The sequence below is a fragment of the Erithacus rubecula genome (assembly GCF_903797595.1).
Source record: "Erithacus rubecula genome assembly, chromosome: 26".
NCBI lineage: Eukaryota > Metazoa > Chordata > Aves > Passeriformes > Muscicapidae > Erithacus > Erithacus rubecula.
Window position 1 is genome coordinate 5879091 of NC_136678.1, and position 21880 is coordinate 5900970.

At 55.1% G+C, this 21880-nt stretch overlaps 1 protein-coding gene across 1 annotated transcript; it reads left to right on the top strand.

Annotated features, from left to right (window-relative positions):
• Positions 1 to 58: 58 nt before the first annotated feature.
• On the top strand, positions 59 to 21107 carry DSTYK (dual serine/threonine and tyrosine protein kinase; the record flags this gene model as incomplete). The annotated part of the gene is given in 15 exon segments (XM_079327029.1): positions 59 to 400; positions 6823 to 7168; positions 7577 to 7829; positions 10600 to 11212; positions 11724 to 11998; positions 13494 to 13577; positions 14322 to 14348; positions 14350 to 14499; positions 15495 to 15624; positions 16590 to 16746; positions 17887 to 18019; positions 18283 to 18396; positions 18792 to 18906; positions 19683 to 19817; positions 20923 to 21107. Coding segments are annotated over 15 exon segments (2949 nt in total). The 5' UTR covers positions 59 to 168.
• Positions 21108 to 21880: the final 773 nt, after the last annotated feature.

Below are 21880 nucleotides of genomic sequence, written 5' to 3' on the forward strand. Positions count from 1 at the left end.
CGGGAGAAGGCGGCGGCCGCGGGGGTCGGGGAGGCGGGAGGGGCGGGGGGTGGGGGGGTCGGGACGCGAGGAAATCCTCGGGGAGGTTCCTCCCCGAACGGCGGCAGCCTGGCCGGGCCCGGGTGCGGCCCGCGGCGGGGAGGGGATAGCGGGGCGGACCCGGAGGACATGGAGGGCGAGGAGGCCCCGTCATGGCGGGGTCCCGGCGGGGCCGTGCGGGAGCTCTGCCGCTGCTTCGGCCACTACAACCGGCACCTGGCGCGGCTGCAGCACAACCTGCGAGAGACCAAGAGGTTCTTCCGCGATGTCAAGTACTCCCAGGGACATCCCTTCGCCTCGGTGCCTGCCGGTGACGGCCCCCCCTCCGCCGGGGATGGGGATGGGGGTCCCGGGGACGGCGGTGAGAGAGGGGCGGCGGCGGCGGGCGGGGGATTGTGCGGGGTCTGTGGATAAAGGGGAAATCTCTGGGAAATCTCGGGGGTCTGCGAGGGTTGCGGTGCAGAGTGGAGTGTCCGACTTGGGGGGGCTGTCACGGGGGTTACAGGGCTGGAGGGTGTGAGGGGCTTTGTGGGGTGAAGGGAGGAGGGCAGGGGGTGATTCCGGGGGATTTGGGGTGGGTGTGAGGGGAATGCTCCGCTCCCGGCGGGCTCGGCAGGGCTCGGGACGCGCTCGGTGCCGCTCCGGCCGCGATTCTCGGGGGATGTGAGGGCAATGCTCCTCTCCCGGAGGGCTCTGCCCGGGCTCTGCAGAGCTCCGGCCGCGATTCTCGGGGGATGTGAGGGGAATTCTCTCCCGGCGGGCTCTGCCCGGGCTCTGCAGGGCTCCGGCCGCGATTCTCGGGGGATGTGAGGGGAATTCTCTCCCGGAGGGCTCTGCAGAGCTCGGGGCGCGATTCTCGGGGTGCCTGGGCTGGATCCGCCGCCCCGCGGGTCCTTCCCGTGATTTCACGATGGGGACCCTCCCCTGCCCGTGTCCCCCCGCAGGGTGGGACGGGGTCGCATTCCCGCGCTCTGTCCGTCTGTCTGTCCGTCTGTCTGTCTGTCAGCAGTGTCTCTGTCACTATTCCATCCGTTCCATCCGTGCTGGTGGCACACAGAGCCACGGGCAGCGCTCCGTGTGTCCACGGCACTGCCTGGTGAGGCGAGCTCAGGGTGACCTGAACAGTCCATAAAGATCTTCTTCATTCATCCCCAAACGGCTCCTGAGTCATCTCTTGGCCTCTTGTCCAGGGTCCTTGTCCAGGATTCTTGTCCCTCCTTGTCCAAGTCCTGGTTGAATGTTTGAAGTGTTGAGTTTTTCTGTCTGTGTATAAAAGAAAAAAAAAGTTTTGGTCTGGTTTGGGGTTCGTTTTCCCCTTGTGGTGCTGTGGAAAGGTTTTGGGAGCACATCAGGATTTTGGGAAGGGGCAGAGCCAGGACAGGTGACCCTGTGGTGTTTGGAATTTGGGATTGTTCTGCCTGGAGAAGAGAAGGATTTGGGGTGAATTGAGAAAAGATGGAATATTTCCAAGTGATAGAGTGCCAGCACATGGAGAATGGCTTCCCACTGCCAGAGGGCAGGGATAGATGGGATTTTGGGAATAAATCCTTCCCTGGGAGGGTGGGGAGGGGCTGGGAATTCTCAGAGAATCCATGGGAGTGTCCAGAGCCAGGCTGGACATGGCTGGGATCTAACTGGGATCATGGAAATTGTCCTTCTTCCCCTGGGGAGGTTTTTAGGTGTCAGGGGGGTTAAGGAAAACAATTTTCCTTGACTTTTCCCCAAAATCAGGTGGTTCCAAAGTGGAGGAATTTTGTCCAAGGATTTGTGCAGTGTCAGTTTTGTGCAGCACCCAGGGCACTGGGCAGTGGAGTGGAGAGGACACAATTCCCAGGGGCTGGAGTGGGAGAAAAAACCTGGAAAATAAATGTGGATGTCTTAGAAATGAAACAGATGTGAAGGGTTTGCCTTTGGGACATCTTCAGGACAGATGAGACAGCACAGGGAGGGAAATTCCCTTTGGATCAGCTTCCAAACACAACCAGGCCTGAGTATCTGCTGAGTATCTGCTGAGTAGGAGCCCCTGAACCCCTCAGGTGAACTCAGGGTGATGCTTCAAGGAGCAAATAAATCCTTTTATTTCCCACTTTCCCTGCTTGGAGGGTGGCACAACACCCATCACCCCAAGGCTGCTGCTCTGAGGTTACTCTGAGGTTACTCTGAGGTTACTCCTGGGAGCAGAACTGAGCTGGGTCCAGGGGCAGCCACTGTTTGTGAGGGAAGGGAAAGTTGTGTTTGCTCTTCCCAGAGAGTCAACAAAATCCTGGCTGTTCCTCCCTCTGCTCACTCCAGGCAGGCTGGGAATTTGTGGATTCTTTAATTGCAGCCAAAAAATCCCTCCCAAAAAATCAGAGCTACAGCAGCTTAACTGGAATTATTGAAGAATTGTTTATATGGGTGTACAAATAGAATCCTGGGATGGTATTCCAGGAATTCCTCCAGGAATTGCCTTTTGGGAATGGTTTCCTCCAGTCCTGGGATTTTTGGGTTCTTGGGGAGCTGTAAAAACAAAACCTCAGTTAGGGACTCACAATATAAAATAGGTGAAGATATGGAAAAAAAAAAATCAATTTATTTTCTGCTCATTTGGGTTGTTTTCTTTGTACTGTGCCTGTAATAATTGGAACAATCTCACCTGGAAACCTGAGAGTTTGGAGATTTCTTTTGCCTTATTTTAGGAATTTTTAGAAAATCCCCAAAGTTTTGGGCAGCAGCTGGGGGTTCCCTTAGTGGTGTGTGCTGGGGCTCAGCTTCCATAAATAAATGTAATTTTTGAGGGAGTTTTCCAAAGGATTTGGAGGTGGTTTTGGTGCTGATCTAGGCTGACTGAGGGATTTATCCTGTTCAGGTGTGAGCTCTGCTGATGTCACCGTGATCCCTTAAAGATCAGGGCTCCTTTTGGGGGTAAAAAGTTGGATTTAAGAGCTGTAGAGAGGTGGTTGGGGTGGGATTTGTGGAATAACTCCTCAGGTTGATGGAAGGAGGATTTCCAAAAAGCTTCAGAGGATGGGATGTGGCTCTGCAGCCTTTGGAGCTGCTGAAATCAGAATTAATTGGATTTTTTTCCTCCTGGAATCAAGACCTCTGTGCTGATATGGAACTAGAAGTGGGTTTATTTAGAATTCTAGACTGGCTGGGGTTGGAAAGGACCTTAAAGCCCATCCAGTCTCCCACATTCCAGGTTGCTCCAAGCCACCTCAGCTGGCACAAATGTGTTGAGATTAAATCTTGTGGTGGCCAAAGCCTGCAGGAAATCACAGCCAGCAGCTCAGAAATGGCTGGAATCCTTGGAAAAGCCTCAATATTGGCAAAACCAGGGTGTGGGAAATGGAGTGAAGGAGAGGGAGGCCATCAAAGTGCTGGGAAAGGGATGAATCAATGCTTGGAGCTTGTGGGGATCCATCAATCCAAGCTTTGAGTGGAACTGCAGAGAGCTGCCCTTGTTCCATGGACAGGCCCCTTTTATCCCGGGGAATTCATGGGATGGGAGTGCCCTGGGGCTCCCTGGATTGCTCATCACATGGCCCATCCCAGCTGGGGCTGGGGTGGAGCTGGGATGGACTGGGATGGGGCTGGGATGGGGCTGGGATGGACTGGGATGGACTGGGATGGAGCTGGGATGGAACTGGGATGGAGCAGAGGATGGAGCTGGGATGGAGCTGGGATGGAACTGGGATGGGCTGGGATGGAACTGGGATGGGCTGGGATGGAACTGGGATGGAGCTGGGATGGAGCTGGGATGGACTGGGATGGGCTGGGATGGAACTGGGATGGAGCTGGGATGGAGCTGGGATGGAGCAGAGGATGGAGCTGGGATGGGGCTGGGATGGAACTGGGATGGGCTGGGATGGAACTGGGATGGGCTGGGATGGAACTGGGATGGAGCTGGGATGGAGCTGGGATGGACTGGGATGGGCTGGGATGGAACTGGGATGGAGCTGGGATGGAGCTGGGATGGACTGGGATGGGCTGGGATGGAACTGGGATGGAGCTGGGATGGAACTGGGATGGAGCTGGGATGGAGCTGGGATGGGGCTGGGATGGAGCTGGGATGGAGCAGAGGATGGAGCAGAGGATGGAGCTGGGATGGGGCTGGGATGGAACTGGGATGGGGCTGGGATGGAACTGGGATGGGGCTGGGATGGAGCTGGGATGGAGCTGGGATGGAACAGAGGATGGAGCTGGGATGGGGCTGGGATGGAGCTGGGATGGAGCTGGGATGGAGCTGGGATGGAACTGGGATGGAGCTGGGATGGAGCTGGGATGGAGCTGGGATGGAGCAGAGGATGGAGCAGAGGATGGAGCTGGGATGGGGCTGGGATGGGGCTGGGATGGAACTGGGATGGGGCTGGGATGGAGCTGGGATGGAGCTGGGATGGAGCAGAGGATGGAGCTGGGATGAACTGGGATGGAGCTGGGATGGACTGGGATGGAACTGGGATGGGGCTGGGATGGAGCTGGGATGGAGCTGGGATGGACTGGGATGGGGCTGGGATGGACTGGGATGGGGCTGGGATGGAGCTGGGATGGAGCTGGGATGGAGCTGGGATGAACTGGGATGGAGCTGGGATGGAGCTCCAGCACTGCCCCTGTGGCTGAGGAAATGTCTCTGTGTCCCTCTGGGAAGTTCTGATCCCAGTTTTTGTTGAGTCCCTCCCAGCCTGGATCTGTCTGTGCTGATCACAGCACATGGAAAGACAGGAAAGGTGTTTTCACCACAAATCCTGGAGAAAAGATGGATTTGGGAAGACTTTGGAGCAGTTTCCCAGTAGCCAAAGGAGCTGCAAGAGGACTGGAAAGGGAATTTCACATGGATAAGGGGAATGGGCTCCAGCTGAAGGAGGGAAGGTTTAGGTGGGATACAGGCAGAAATTCCTCTCTGTCAGGGTGGGGAGGCCCTGGGATGGAATTCCCAGAGAATCCTTGGCTGCCCCATCCCTGGCAGTGTCCAAAGCCAGGCTGGAGCATCCTGGGATAGTGAAGGTGGCAGAGGAGCAGGATGAGCTTTAAGGTCCAGCCCAGACCATCCCAGGATTCTCCATCCATATAAATAACCCCTAATAATTCCAGTTAAGCTGCTGTATCTCAGTGATTTTTTGGGGATATTTCTGCTGGACTTTAGGATCCACAAATTCCAGCTTGCCTGGAAGGAGGAGAGGGAGCTCTGCTGCCTCTTTTCCCTTCAGACAGGGGAAAGGCTCTGCCTGTGCAGCCCTCCCTGAATTGCTTTTTCATCCTCAGCCTGAATCCCAGGAGAAGCTCCAAGGAATGTCCCCAGATCAAAGCCATCCTTCATCCTGTAGATGAAGGCTCAAATGTGCAATTTGTGGGATTTTTCCAGATCTTTATCTTTTGTGAGCTCCTGGTCAGCTTCCAGCCCTTTGGTCACTTGATGTGGCTTTTGAAAGGCTCGTTTGGAAAACAAATTAAAAAAAAAAATCACACTTCAAGGAGAGCTTCCTGCCTTAAACCATTCCCAAACTTGGGGTTTGGGGCTCAGAATTGGGGTTTTGTGAGGCAGAGGTGCAGTGCTGAGCCACAAAGAGAGTTTTTCCTTAGTTTTGGGGTGGAAAAACTCTTCCAAAATCCTATTTCCAGCTGGAGGATTTGAGGGGAAGGCAAATCTTGGACAGGGTTTTAAAGAAGCTTTAAACCAATGGAAGACCACACAAAGTGCTCCAAATTTGGCTGGTTTTAATTAAACTGGAGTGATTAAGCTGTAAGAGTGAGGAGTGAGATGTGTTGTAGGATCTCTTTAATTGGGTTTGGAGTATGGGGAGGATCTTTTCCTGACAATTTGGGCTGCCAGAACATGACTCATGAAAAAGAATTTTAACAGCACCTTCCCTGTAAAACCCCTGCTGCTCCTTCCAGCATCAGGACAATCCTGGTGGTTTGTAGCTCTCAAATTGGGCATTTTTACAGACTGGTGCCTCCATTTCCCATTTGATTTCATTCCTGGGCTTTGTGCCCTGGAATTTTTGTATTCCTGAAGCGCAGCAGATGAGGGATTTGTTTGTTGTTCCACGTTTCTGGGGCTGTCAGAGTCACCCTGCTGCTGTGCACGAGGATAACGCTGAATTTAGCTCTTCCCATAGCCAGATTTAGGACTTTTTAAAAAAGAAAACAAGGGCTGAGCTCAGCCCTGAGGCTGAATTAGCACAGCCAGGTGAGGGCAGGGATTGTTCCATCCCACTGTCCTTGGAATTCTTTGCCCATGACGCTCCCAGGGAAGATGAGTAAGGAGGGTGAGGACAGAGAGCTGGGGAAGGGAGGCAGATGGGGAGAAATTTCCTTTTCCTGCTCTCCAAACCATCCCCTGGCAAACTCTGCCAGTTGATTTATTGTTGGAGCAGCAAGGAGGGGATGGTTGTGGGGTTTGAGGGATGATTTTGAGGAGTTTGTGGGCTCTGAGGGATGTTTGTAGGATCTGAGGGACATTTGTGGGGTTTGTGGGCTCTGAGGGACATTTGTGGGGTGTTAAAGAGGTTTGTGGGCTCTGAGGGATGTTTGTGAGGTTTGAGGCTGTTCCAGAACCTTCTGGCTGCCTGCCCAGACCTTCCCTGAGCCTCATCCCTTCGCAGGCTGCTGAGCTTCTGCTCAGGGATGAGCCCCTAAATGTCCAATTTACCCTCAGGGATGAACCCAAAAATACACAATTTTCCTCTCAGGGATGAAGCCCTAGATATCCAGTTTTCCTCGGAGGGACAGTCCCCTAAATGCACATTTCCCCTGAGGACGAGCCCCTCACTGAGCAGTTTTTCCTGTCTGTGTCCCCTGCAGGCCCCGCCTGGTTCCCGGCGCAGGAGGAGGAGCAGCTGCAGCGCTGGCTGAGCTGGCGGCCGTGCCTGCTGATCCTGGGCCAGAGCTGCAGCGCCAAGGGCCGGCTGCTGAACACCCTGCTGGGCCAGCAGCTGCTGCCCACACCTGGGGCTGGAGACAGGGACCTGCCCTCACCTGGGGCTGGAGACAGGGACCTGCCCTCACCTGGGGCTGCTGACAGGGACCTGCCCTCACCTGGGGCTGGAGACAGGGACCTGCCCTCACCTGGGACTGGGGCTGAGGAGCTGCTCACACCTGGGACTGGCACTGAAGAGCTGCCCTCACCCAGGACTGGCACCGAGGAGCTGTTCACACACAGGACTGGCACTGAAGAGCTGTTCACATCCGGGGCTGGTGACAGGGACCTGCCCTCACCCAGGGCTGGCACTGAGGAGCTGCTCACACCCAGTACTGGCACTGAGGAGCTGCCCTCACCTGGGGCTGGCATTGAAGAGCTGCTGCCCAGGCTCGGGGATGGCACCGAGGAGCTGCCCTCACCTGGGACTGGCTCTGAGGAGCCGCTCACACCCAGGACTGGCACTGAGGAGCTGCTGCCCAGGCTTGGGGCTGGCACTGAGCAGCAGCCCTGGCCCCCGTGCAGCACTGAGCAGCCCTGGCCCCCGTGCAGCACTGAGCAGCAGCCCTGGCCCCCGTGCAGCACTGAGCAGCCCTGGCCCCCGTGCAGCACTCAGCAGCAGCCCTGGCCCCCGTGCAGCAGCGAGCAGCCCTGGCCCCCGTGCAGCAGCGAGCAGCGCTGCCGGCGCCGCCGCGTGCGGCTGTCGCAGGGCGCGCGGGCGCGGCTCAGCCTGGCGCTGCCCGGGCAGTTTGAGCTGCTGCAGGCGCTGGCGGCGCACCGCGGGCACTGGGACACCGTCCCCGAGCAGGACCTGCGCGTGCCCCCCCAGCCCCAGGACCCCGCGCAGGCCGCGGCTGAGCTGGAGGTGCTGCTGCCCTGCGCCCTGCTCAAGGTGAGCCTGCCACTGCCCCTGACCCTGGGGAGCCTGGCACTGCCCCTGGCCCTGCCACTGCCCCTGCCCCTGGCCCTGGGGAGCCTGCCACTGCCCCTGGCCCTGCCACTGCCACTGCCCCTGGCCCTGACCCTGGGGAGCCTGCCACTGCCCCTGTCACTGCCACTGACCCTGACCCTGGCCCTGGGCTGCCACTGCCCCTGGCCCTGCCACTGCCACTGCCCCTGGCCCTGGGGAGCCTGCCACTGCCCCTGGCCCTGGGGAGCCTGCCACTGCCACTGCCACTGCCACTGCCACTGCCACTGCCCCTGGGCTGCCACTGCCCCTGCCTCTGACCCTGGGGAGCCTGGCACTGCCCCTGGCCCTGGCCCTGGGGAGCCTGCCACTGCCACTGCCCCTGACCCTGGGGAGCCTGCCACTGCCCCTGGCCCTGGGCTGGCACTGCCCCTGTCACTGCCACTGCCCCTGACCCTGGGCTGCCCCTGCCCCTGGCCCTGGGGTGGCACTGCCCCTGCCACTGCCACTGCCCCTGGGCTGGCACTGCCACTGCCCCTGGCCCTGGGCTGCCACTGCCACTGCCACTGCCATTGTCCCTGGGCTGGCACTGCCACTGCCCCTGGCCCTGGGCTGCCACTGCCCCTGGCATTGCCCCTGGCCCTGGGCTGCCCCTGCCACTGCCCCTGGCCCTGGACTGGCACTGCCACTGCCATTGTCCCTGGGCTGGCACTGCCACTGCCCCTGGCCCTGGGCTGCCACTGCCCCTGGCATTGCCCCTGGCCCTGGGCTGCCACTGCCCCTGGCATTGCCCCTGGCCCTGGGCTGCCCCTGCCACTGCCCCTGGCCCTGGACTGGCACTGCCACTGCCCCTGGCCCTGGCCCTGGGCTGGCACTGCCACTGTCCCTGGGCTGGCACTGCCACTGTCCCTGGGCTGCCACTGCCACTGTCTCTGGGCTGGCACTGCCATTGTCCCTGGGCTGGCATTGCCACCATCCTTGGTCTGTGGGGAGATTGGGGTGGCACTGCTGCTGTCCCTGCCCTGATCAGTAAATTCCCAGTTCCCCGATTGTCTCTGCCCTATGGGCAGTTTGGGGTGGCACTGCCACTGTCCCGTGGCACTTTTTCTCCTCTTCCTGCCAGATTCTTGAATCCCAAATTTTCACCAAAAAGGGTGAGGAGGGAACCACAAATCCCATTTCCGTGGCACAGCTGCTGTGGGAACCTTGTGCTGCTCTGGGATATTTTTAAACTCCAAATATCAGGATGGAAAATCTGATATTTTGGCAGAGCTGCCCAATTCCTTGGGGATTTTAGGAATTCAGCAAGGTCATGGGGAATAATCCATGGGGCCAGACAGATTTTGGGATTATTATGGGATTTACAGTGGGAGCAAACACTTGGCTGCTTCCCTAAATCCAATCAGTGCCTGAAAGCTGGGATGGGCTTGGTTTTCCTTGGATTTATTTTCTTTTTCCTGCCCTTGTGGGATTTGGAATTTTGGGCTGAAAAGTGTATGGATTGTAGGGAACAAAAAGCTTCCAGTTGTTGTGACAAAACTGGAAAATTAATCAAATTAATCAAATTAATTGGGATTTATTTTGTGACTCAACTTTTTTCCCCTCAGATTTCCATGGAAACAGAAAAAATGGGTGAGATTTGAGCAAAACTGGGTGTGTGAAATAAAACAAAGAGAATTTCAAGTGGAATCTGGGGGTATAAAAGTGACTGGGATGAATGAGGGAGGCATGGAATGAGCTCCCAAATGGAATAAAAGCAGGAATTGTCAGACTGGAGTGAGTCACAGGCTGTTCTTGGAAGGCAAAATAGCAATTGGAGCAGGAAAAGGCTGAGCTGGGCCTGCAGTCATTGTGTGAGGAGAAATTTGGTTGAAAATGACACAAAATTGGATTTTCAGCACCTCAGTTCGCTGAGCAAACAGGGATTAAAGTGCCCCAAGGCTGGAAGAATTGGACAAAAAATTGGGATGGAGCCAGGGAATGCTTTAAACTGCTCTGGAAATGAGGAATCCTCCACACTCCAGTCAGCCCTGAGGGGATCCCACAGAATTCCTGGAATTATCATGGTCAGGGTCTGCCTGATCCCAGATTGTGATTCCTGTTTAGGGTTCTGGAATCATCCAGGAATTGCAGGTTGGAATCCCACTGAATTCATGGATTGTTTCTGGGTTAAGAGCTGCTTGATCCCTGATTTTGATTTGTGTTTGGGGTTCTGGGATGCTCTGACCATCCAGGAATTGCAGGGTTGGTGCAAAACAGGGCAGGGATAAGGTGAAAAATTTCAGCTTTTCTGTGCTGGCTCTTCCCTGGGACACTTCTAAACTCGGTGCTAAAACTCCAAGGATTTGGTGCAAAACAAGGAATTTGGAGTTGTTGCAGGTGAGACTCCAGATCTGCTTTGTAGAATTCCGGTTTTTTTGCTTTGTGCATGAATTCCAGGACTGTCTTAGAATTCCAGTGATTTGGTCCAAAGTAAGGAATTTGGAGTTGTCCAGGGATCAGCCTTGCCCTAAACTGGGCTAAAACTCCAAGGATTTGGTGCAAAACAAGAAATTTATAGTTAGGGATCAGCCTAATTGGGGAAGGGGAAAGGAGAAAGGAAAAGCAGAGGGGACAAGGAAAGGAGGAGGAAAAGGAAAGACCAGGGGAGACAAGAAGAGAAAGACTCCATGTCTGCTTTGAAGAATTCCATGTTTTTTGCTGTGTGAGTGAATTCCACGGCGGAAAATCCCTCTCCACACCTCCTTTTCCCTAGGAAGTGGACATCGTGGTGGCTCCGTGCCGGGGCTTCCAGTCGGCTGAGGCCACCCTGGCGGAGTTTGTGAACCAGGTGCTGCCCGTTGTCACCTTCGCCCTCAGCGAGCCCCAGCTGTCCCCGTCGGACCAGGCGGAGCTGCGGGACATCAAGGAGAAGTTTTCCCTGCCCATCTTCTTCCTGCGGGTGTGGGAGCCCCGCGGCGGCGGCGGGGACGGCTCCGCCCTGCGGCGGCAGCTGCGGGAGCTGGGGCTGCTGAGCCCGGGCGGGCCCTGCGGCGCCGGCGGCCGCTCCGCGCCCGAGCGGCTGCGGCTGCTGGGCGCCTTCAGCCGCCAGGTGCTGCAGCGGCACCTGCTGCGGGCGGCCACGCGGCTCAGCGAGCTGCACGGCCGCTGCCTCAACACCTGCATCAACCAGGCCTTCGACATGCAGCGGGACCTGCAGATCACGCCCAAGCGCCTGGAGTACACGCGCAGCAAGGAGAGCGAGCTCTACGAGTCGCTCATGGGCATCGCCAACCGCAAGCAGGAGGAGATGAAGGACATGATCGTGGAGACGCTGGGCAGCATGAAGGAGGAGCTGCTGGAGGATGCTGCCAGCATGGATTTCCGAGGTGGGTCCTGGCTGGAGGCTTTGGGGCTGGTGCTTTGTGTGTATCTCCTCTGCTCTGGTCTCTTCTGGCTTTCCCTTCCTTGCCTCTTCTGGTCTTTCCTTTTTCTTTCCTTGCCTTTTGCCTTGTCTGCTCTGGTTCCCCTTTCCCTAGTCCCTTTCCCTAGTCCCTTTCCCTAGTCCCTTTCCCTAGTCCCTTTCCCTAGTCCCTTTCCCTAGTCCCCTTCCCTTCCCTTCCCTTCCCTTCCCTTCCCTTCCCTTCCCTTCCCTTCCCTTCCCTTCCCTTCCCTTCCCTTCCCTTCCCTTCCCTTCCCTTCCCTTCCCTTCCCTTCCCTTCCCTTCCCTTCCCTTCCCTTCCCTTCCCTTCCCTCTCTTTATCTTGGATAAAGTTATAATAATGCAGTTCTGGGATGATGGCAGAAGAGCATTTTTAAAGCCCCATTTGGAGCAGTTTGGTTCTCTCAGGATCTGGTCTCCCAACAATCCCACAGGACATTCCCTCCCTTTTCCTGCAGACATCATCATCCCCGAGAACGGCGAGCCCGTCAGCTCCAAGGACATCAAGCGCTGCATCCAGCAGATCCAGGAGCTGATCATCTCCAGGCTGAACCAGGCTGTGGCCAACAAACTGATCAGCTCTGTGGATTACCTGAGGGAGAGCTTCGTGGGCACCCTGGAGCGCTGCCTCAAGAGCCTGGAGGAGTCCTGGGAGGGCTCGGTGCTGCCGGCGCGGGCGCGGGACAGACCCCGCCAGGGCAGCGGGCACATCACCAGCAATTACCTGAAACAGGTCTGGGCTGGGGGAACTGGGGGAACTGGGGACTGGGACACGGGGAAATGGGGAAATGGGGACTGGGACACGGGGAAATGGGGACTGGGACACGGGGAAATGGGGACTGGGACATGGGGAAATGGGGACTGGGACACGGGGAAATGGGGAAATGGGGACTGGGACATGGGGAAATGGGGACTGGGACATGGGGAACTGGGGACTGGGACACGGGGAAATGGGGAAATGGGGACTGGGACACGGGGAACTGGGGACTGGGACATGGGGAAATGGGGACTGGGAAATGGGGAACTGGGGACTGGGACACGGGGAAATGGGGACTGGGACACGGGGAAATGGGGAAATGGGGACTGGGACACGGGGAAATGGGGAACTGGGGACTGGGACACGGGGAAATGGGGACTGGGACACGGGGAAATGGGGACTGGGACATGGGGAAATGGGGACTGGGACACGGGGAAATGGGGACTGGGACATGGGGAAATGGGGACTGGGACACGGGGAAATGGGGACTGGGACACGGGGAAATGGGGAAATGGGGACTGGGACATGGGGAAATGGGGAGTTTGGGGTGCTGGGACATGGGGAAATGGGAATCTGGGGTGCTGAGACAGTCACTTTCCTAAATCTGTGTGGCATAATCAAATTACAGCCTAAAAACAGCCATGAGATAATCAATAAATCAATTATCTCCTCAATCTGTATCAAATAAGCAAATTACAGTCTAAAACCACACATGAAATAACACAATAAATCAATTACCTCCTAGATTTGTAGGAAATAATAAAATTACAGCCTAAAAAACCTATGAGCTAATCAATAAATTAATTATCTCATAAATCTGTATAAAATAATCAAATTACAGCCTAGAAACACCTATGAAATAATGAATAAATCAGTTATAATTAAATTGCAGCCTAAAAAATAACACAATAATTTGCTTCAAACAGGTCTGGGATGTCCCAGTCAGGGCCTTTGTGCTGCTCCAGGGAGCTGGAAGCAGGAAAATCCAGGAAACAGCTCAGGAATTGGAGTGGTGAAACAGTCATTTTCTAAATTTGTATGAAATAATCAAATTACAGCCTAAAACCAGTCATGAAATAATCAATAAATCAATTATCTCCTCAATCTGTGTGAAAGAATCAAATTACAACCTAAAAACACTCATGAGATAATACAATAAATTACCTCAGGCAGGTCTGGGATGTCCCAGTGCCTTTGTGCTGCTCCAGGGAGGTGGAGGCAAGAAAATTAGGGCAAGAGCTCAGGAATTTGGGGTGGTAAAGCAGTAATTTTCCTAAATCTCTATAAAACAATCAAATTACAGCCTAGAAACACCCATGAAATAAAACAATAAATCAATTAACTAAGTGATTCATGGACTATCCCTTTTTTTTTTTCCCATTTTCACAGGCTCTAGCAAAGTTCCTAGCTGGCAGAATTCCCATTGTCCCTCTTTTCCCAGAGGAAAATTCCCATTTTTCTGCTTTTCCAGATCCTGAATGCAGCCTATCACGTGGAGGTCACTTTCCACTCTGGCTCAACAGTGACCAGGATGCTGTGGGAACAGATCAAACAGGTGAAAAAAAGGGAATTTTGGAGCCAAGAATCCTCTCAGCTGCTCCCTAAAGGGACTCTGAACTCTTAGGAACACAAACCCTGTGAGGAATGGATTCCTGTGGGATTAATTGATTCCTGTGGGATTGATTGATTCCTGTGTGGTTGATGGATTGATTGATTCCTGTGGGATTGATTGATTCCTGTGGGATTGATTGATTCCTGTGGGATTGATTCCTGTGGGATTGATTGATTGATTCCTGTGGGATTGATTGATTGATTCCTGTGTGGTTGATTGATTCCTGTGGGATTGATTGATTCCTGTGTGGTTGATGGATTGATTGATTCCTGTGGGATTGATTGATTCCTGTGGAATTGATTGATTCCTGTGGGATTGATTCCTGTGGGATTCCTGCCTTGGACTGGGGATGATTCCAGGAATCTGTTCCTTGGATTGGGGGCTGATTTCTGGGACTTCTGTGACTTTGGGATTGTGTGACTGTGATTTCTGGGGCTGTGTGATTTCTGTGATTTCTGTGACTATGATTTCAGAATTTTGTGACTCTGATTTCTGTGATTTCTGGGGCTGTGTGATTTCTGTGATTTCTGTGACTATGATTTCAGAATTTTGTGACTCTGATTTCTGTGATTTCTGGGGCTGTGTGATTTCTGTGATTTCGGGATTGTGTGACTGTGACTCTGTGACTGTGATTTCAGGGATTTCTGGGATTTCTGTGGTTGTGTGACTGTGACTGTGGTTTCCCAGATCATCCAGAGGCTCACGTGGGTCAGCCCCCCCTGCCATCACCAGTGAGTGGAAGAGGAAGGTGGCCCAGGATGCCATCGAGAGCCTCAGTGCCTCCAAACTGGCCAAGAGCATCTGCAGCCAGTTCCGCACGCGCCTCAACAGCTCCCACGAGGCCTTCGCTGCCTCCCTGCGCCAGGTCAGGGCTGGGCTGGGAGCTCAGAACCTCCAAAACCTGACCAGGAACCCTGGGCTGGGCTGGGCTGGGAGCTCAGAACCTCCAAAACCTGACCAGGAACCCTGGGCTGGGAGCTCAGAACCTCCAAAACCTGACCAGGAACCCTGGGCTGGGCTGGGCTGGGAGCTCAGAACCTCCAAAACCTGACCAGGAACCCTGGGCTGGGCTGGGCTGGGAGCTCAGAACCTCCAAAACCTGACCAGGAACCCTGGGATGGGCTGAGAGCTCAGAACCTCCAAAACCTGACCAGGAACCCTGGGCTGGGCTGGGCTGGGAGCTCAGAACCTCCAAAACCTGACCAGGAACCCTGGGCTGGGAGCTCAGAACCTCCAAAACCTGACCAGGAACCCTGGGATGGGAGCTCAGAACCTCCAAAACCTGACCAGGAACCCTGGGATGGGGCTGGGAGCTCAGAACCTCCAAAACCTGACCAGGAACCCTGGGATGGGAGCTCAGAACCTCCAAAACCTGACCAGGAACCCTGGGATGGGAGCTCAGAACCTCCAAAACCTGACCAGAAACCCTGGGATGGGGCTAGGAGCTCAGAACCTCCAAAACCTGACCAGGAACCCTGGGATGGGGCTGGGAGCTCAGAACCTCCAAAACCTGACCAGGAACCCTGGGATGGGGCTGGGAGCTCAGAACCTCCAAAACCTGACCAGGAACCCTGGGATGGGGCTGGGAGCTCAGAACCTCCAAAACCTGACCAGGAACCCTGGGCTGGGGCTGGGAGCTCAGAACCTCCAAACACTGTCCTTGTCCCCACGCTGTCCCTGTCCCCACGCTGTCCCTGTCCCATCCCTGTCCCTGCCCTGTCCCCACGCTGTCCCTGCCCCTGTCCCTGTCCCATCCCTGTCCCTGCCCTGTCCCCACGCTGTCCCTGTCCCATCCCTGTCCCCACGCTGTCCCTATCCCCACGCTGTCCCTGTGCCATCCCTGTCCCACGCTGTCCCCAGCTGGAGGACGGTCAGTGGTGCCGGCTGGAGCGGACGGAGGGGCTGTGGCTGAAGGTGCGCAAGGAGCACGCGCCGCGGCTGGCGCGGCTGGCGCTGGAGAGCCGCTCGCTGCAGGACGCGCTGCGGCACGGTGGGTCAGCTGGGGGAGAGGGGCTGCTCTGCACAGGGCTGGGCTTGGGCTTTGGGCTTGGGCTTGGGCTTGGGCTTGGGCTTGGCTTTGGGTTTGGCTTTGGGCTTGGGTTTGGGCTTGGGTTTGGGGCTTGGCTTTGGGTTTGGGCTTGGCTTTGGGTTTGGGCTTGGGTTTGGGTTTGGGTTTGGGGCTTGGCTTTGGGCTTGGGCTTGGCTTTGGGTTTGGGCTTGGGCTTGGGCTTGGCTTTGGGTTTGGGCTTGGGCTTTGGGCTGCATCCTCCAGCCAGGTTCACCTGGCTGTCCCACTGCCTCAGCTGTGCCAGGCTGGGCATGTGCAGGGGAAACATGGACTGGGGGTGATCCCAGGGATTTGGGCCTTGGACTGGGGCTATTCCAGGGCTCTGTATCAGGGACTGGGGCTATTCCAGGGCTCTGTATCAGGGACTGGGGCTATTCCAGGGCTCTGTACCAGGGACTGGGGCTATTCCAGGGCTCTGTACCAGGGACTGGGCTATTCCAGGGCTCTGTATCAGGGACTGGGGCTATTCCAGGGCTCTGTACCAGGGACTGGGGCTATTCCAGGGCTCTGTACCAGGGACTGGGGCTATTCCAGGGCTCTGTATCAGGGACTGGGGCTATTCCAGGGCTCTGTATCAGGGACTGGGGCTATTCCAGGGCTCTGTACCAGGGACTGGGGCTATCCAGGGCTCTGTATCAGGGACTGGGGCTATTCCAGGGCTCTGTATCAGGGACTGGGGCTATTCCAGGGCTCTGTATCAGGGACTGGGGCTATTCCAGGGCTCTGTACCAGGGACTGGGGCTATTCCAGGACTCTACCAGGGACTGGGGCTATTCCAGGGCTCTGTATCAGGGACTGGGGTTATTCCAGGACTCTGTATCAGGGACTGGGGCTATTCCAGGGCTCTGTATCAGGGACTGGGGCTATTCCAGGGCTCTGCCTTGCAGGGAAGCCCAGGCTGGGCAGGGAGCTGGGCCGTGGCCAGTATGGGGTGGTGTACCTGTGTGACTCCTGGGGGGGACACTTCCCCTGCGCCCTCAAATCCGTCGTGCCCCCGGATGAGAAGCACTGGAACGACCTGGCTCTGGAATTTCACTACATGAGGTCTGTACCTGGGTGCTTCTCCCATGGCACAGGGATCTGCTTGGTGTCCCAGCATCACTCAGGCTGGAAGAGCCCCCAGGCTGTGGCTGGTGTCCCCTTTGTCACCCAGCCCAGAGCTCTGATCCAGGTTTGCTGCACTTCCACTCTGGAATGTGGGATTGGAGCTCCTGGAATGCTCAGCCATTCCCAACCCTGGCAGGACACTAAAAAAATAAATATGAATAAAGATAGGCACAGCACTTGAAAGTTTTAGTGGCAAAACCTCTATTTTAATGTTACAGTCTATTTTTATGTATTTTAACTTAGTGTTTAATTGGTTGGTAATTTTCTTACTGGTTGTTAACTGCACCTAGCTGAAGCACCAGGCTTAGGTCATGGTTTTATAAAGCCTTTTTTTTAGAAGTTTTTTACTTAGATACAACAGAACACCTTGTGATGGGCAGGGGTGCTCCTTCCTGCCTTAACTGGATTCTTTTCCAAATTCATAGTAAATTCCAATTTACAGACCATAATAACCAGCACATCTCCTCCCCTGACTCCTGGTGGTGAGTCCTCCCTCTTTCCCACTCCTTGTCCTGCCTGAATCCCCAAAAAAGCCAGGGATGCTCTGCAGTGCAGTGAGCAGCTGCTTTGCAGTAAACAGCTGCAGGCACAGCCAGCTGACAGAAGAATGGGCTTTTTTGTGACTCTAACCTTTAAAAAGGCTTTTATTTTTTGAGTTTAATTGGCTCAGACAGCTGAGGATTGTGCTGCTCTGAGCTGTGCTGGGAATTTCTGCTCAATCTGCAGCTCTGGGGCTTCTTCCCTTGGCCTGGGTTGGAGGATAGGGACAAAAACTACCCCAGTTTTCTGTGCTGAAGCCTCTGAAGGGACTCAGGCCAAAAAGGACCCCAGTTTTTTGTGCTGAATCTTCTGGGGCTTCTTCCCTTGGCCTGGGCTGGAGGGAAGGGACAAAAATGACCCAGATTTTGTGCTGAGCCTGTTCAGGCCTCTGCAAGGACTCTGGGGCCAAAAATTACCCCAGTTTTTTTTGTGCTGAGCCTATTCCAGGTGTCTGCAGGGACTCTGGGGCTTCTTCCCTTGGCCTGGGCTGGAGGGCAGGGACCCAAGTGAGGCAGTTTCTGTGCTGAACTGCTGCAGGTCCCTGCAGTCCCACGAGAGGCTGGTGCACCTGCACGGCTCCGTGATCGACTACGGCTACGGGGGAGGCTCCAGCATTGCTGTGCTGCTCATCATGGAGAGGCTGCACAGGGACCTCTACACGGGGCTCAAGGTACTCATTCCCTTGTTAAATACTGATTTTATCTTTATTTTACCCCTGGGAGTGCTGGGAACAGAGCATGGAGCAGTCTGGTTTAGTGGGAAGTGTCCCTGCCCATGGGGTGTTTTAATCTCCCAACTCAAAACTGATTCTCTAATGAAAAAATCCCCAGTAATCTGTAAAATGAAGCTGGAATTGCTCAATTTTCAGCGTTTTGATAAAGAAGAGCAGGCCAAAGCAACTTTCAGGAATAAAATCCATGTTTTTGCCCTCAGGCTGGGCTGGAATTGGAGCCACGGTTGCAGATTGCCTTGGATGTGGTGGAAGGGATCCGGTACCTGCACAGCCAGGGCTTGGTGCACAGGGATATCAAACTCAAAAACGTCCTGGTAAGGAAAATCCCTGTCTCTGCCTCATCCCAGAGCCTTTGGAGTGGGGAAAAGAATCTTGAAGTGAAGGAATAACTTTCTCCACATGAGATATTTGAAGCTGTGCTGGTGTCAGCCACAGGGAGGTTTTGCTGCTTCCTTTCCTGGCTGGAAACATGGGGCAAAGGGAGCAGGGAATGATTCCTTTGGAGTGCAGACAGTTTAATCCATGAGCAGGATTTCCAGTCCCTGAAATCCCAGCCACACCCCTGGGTGGGAGACAAGCAGTGTCTGCAGGGAAGAAACCCAGTTCAAACCATCTGCTCAGCCCTCCCAGTGTGAATCAACACCAAAAATCAATATTTTATGGGGGATAATGGGCTTCTCAGCTGCCTGCCTGTGTTTTTTCCCCCCAGCTGGACAAAAAGAACAGAGCCAAGATCACAGATCTGGGGTTCTGCAAGCCCGAGGCGATGATGTCTGGCAGCATCGTGGGCACTCCCATCCACATGGCTCCTGAGCTCTTCACAGGTGGGATCCTGCCTGCCCTGCCCTGCCCTGCTGCACTCCTGGGGAAGATTCCTTGGAATTCACCTCTCAGTTGTTCCTGAGATCATTCCAACCCCAGAAAATTCCCTGCTTTCCATGCATGCTGGGTTTTTCCTGTATTTAAGTGCCACTCTTGACAGGGGATAATGGGGCTGATCAGTTCTGTTGCAGTAATTAACTGGCAATTAGAAAGGTAAATTAGCATCACTAGGAAGCTGGAAATCCTTGGCTTTCATAGGGAAATACTCCAGGAAGGATTCCCTACAAGGAATTTCCAAGCTGTCATTACTTAGGAGTGAGTTTGGATTTACTGCTGCTCCAAGGCTTTTTGCTGAGTTTTGGAGCCACTTGGAAATTCAAATCCCACTTATCCAAATCCTTTTGGTCTGTCAGAGCTGCTGCTGCTTGGAGAAGGTTGGGATCAAATGGAAGCATGTGCAGTTGTGGAATTTAGGGGATACCTGGGGTATTTCTGGGATCAGAGGCTGAAGTTTGGCTCTGACAGAGCTGAGCCTTACAGGTGTTGGTGTTTAAAACACACCTGAGCTCACTTTGGGGGTCCCTGGTACAGCTTAAACTTATAAATCCTGGGAACTGGAAAAGCTTAACCTTGATCCATCTCCTGCTGCCTTCCTGGGTTTGACACAAGTTTTGCCTTCTGCTATGACACAGGTTTAAATCTGGGACTCTGGAATCAGCTCCCAGCCTGCCCAGCTCCCAGGGACTTTTCCCTGCTGATCCCCCATGTTTTTCCCCAGGGAAATATGACAATTCTGTGGATGTTTATGCCTTTGGGATCCTGTTCTGGTACCTCTGCTCAGGCCATGTGAAGTTACCTGAGGCTTTTGAGAGGTGTGCAAGCAAAGATCACCTGTGGAACAACGTCAGGAGAGGTACCTGGGCTTGGCTCAACTCTGACAATCTGAGCTGCTGGGAAAATCCAGTTCTGTTCTGGTGGTGGAGAGGTGAAAGGAAAAGTATCCCAGAATCCCTGAAGTTGGAAAATCCTGTGGGATCACAGGGAAACTTCAGAGATCCTGCTAGGGCTTGAATAGGCTCAAAAAGGAGGGAGAGGGATTTTTATACAGAATGGAGTGACAGGACAAGAGCTGATCCAGTAAAAGAGGGAAGGTTTAGATGGGGTTTTGGGAAGGAATTCCTGACTGTGAGGGTGGGGAGGGGCTGGGATGAAATTCCCAGAGAATCTGTGGCTTCCCTATCCATGGAAGTGTCCAAGGCCAGGTTGGATAGTGGATAAAAGGGACAAAGTATGGATAAGGCATGGATAAAATGCACCCTGGGGTAGTGGGAGGTGTCCCTGCCCACGGGATCAGATGATCCCTCCCAACCCAAACCATTCCAGGATTCCTGTGCTGGTTTGGATGGGATGCTGGGAATAAATCCTTCCCTGGGAAGTTGGGGAGGGGCTGGGATGGAATTCCCATAAAATCCATGGCTGCCCCATCCCTGGGAGTGTCCAAGAGCAGTTTGGAGCAGCCTGGGGTAGGGAGAAGTGTCCCTGCCATGGGATGGGATGAGTAAATCCCCTGCCAAGCCATCCCAGTGCTGCAGGCCACGATTCCATGGATCTGAGGGATTCCCTGCAGCCCCTGCCTGTGTCCCTGGGTGTGAGCAGGGGCAGGGCTGTCCCTGCTGTCCCTGCCCGTGTCCCTGCTGTCCCTGCTGCCCCTGCCCGTGTCCCTGCTGTCCCTGCTGTCCCTGCCCGTGAGCAGGGGCAGGGCTGTCCCTGCCCGTGTCCCTGCTGTCCCTGCTGTCCCTGCAGCCCCTGCCCATGTCCCTGGGTGTGAGCAGGGGCAGGGCTGTCCCTGCTGTCCCTGCCCGTGTCCCTGCTGTCCCTGCTGTCCCTGCCCGTGTCCCTGCTGCCCCTGCCCGTGTCCCTGCTGTCCCTGCTGTCCCCACTGTCCCTGCTGCCCCTGCCCGTGTCCCTGCTGTCCCTGCTGTCCCTGCTGTCCCCACTGACCCAGCCCGTGTCTCCAGGGGCGCGTCCCGAGCGGCTGCCGGTGTTTGACGAGGAGTGCTGGCAGCTGATGGAAGCCTGCTGGGCCGGGGAGCCCTCCCGGCGGCCGCTGCTGGGCATCGTGCAGCCCCTGCTGCGGGGGATCATGGAGCGCCTGGGCCGGGCCCGCCCGCGCCCCCTGCCCGCCCTGCAGGACTCCCCGTGAGGGGCGGGGCCGGGCGGGGCGGGGCGGGGCAGGGCGGGGCGGGGCGGGGCAGGGCGGGGCCGGGCGGGGCCAGGACTGCAGAGCCTGCCCGGGCACAGCGGGCACAGCTCCATCCCAGCCCACCCCGGTATCCCTTTGGAATTGTGCTGCCAAAAGGTGGCAAATCCAAACCCTTTGGACTCAGCAATCCCACCCCAAGCCCTCTGAGTCATCTGTGGGATGGGGAAATCCTTTCCCAAAACTACAGGATGAGGATCCTGCTCCTCCCCCAGCCACTGGCACCAATTCCAGAGCTCTCAGAGGGGGAGGAAAAGGCACAAAACTTTAGGATAAGGAAGTGTTGGGAAGCTCCAAGGAGCTGGAAATGTTTACATGGACAGGAGCAAAGCTTCCGTGTTTTTCTATGGGGACTTGGAAAACCCCACCTGGATAAGCTATTGACCCCTAATCCCACTTTTTCCTCCTCTTTCTCCCTCTCCTTTTCTTCCTTACATTTCTTGGAATGGCTGGAGAAACCTTCCCTTGATTCCACACTACGTTCATCAGAGGTTCTGCTTTGTAGCAGCACAAAAAAAGTCCTTAAAAATACTGATTTTTTCCATGAGGAAAGTGCCAAAATTCCTTTTAGATCAGGATTTGGGGCTTGGAATTCATGGGAATGTCATGATAGTTTTAAATGGGGCTGAGTCTGCACAGGAATATTTTTTAAAAAGAGGTTTTTCCAGCTTTTTGTTTCAAGTTGGAGGGAAGAAAGATCCTTCTTCTCACTTTCA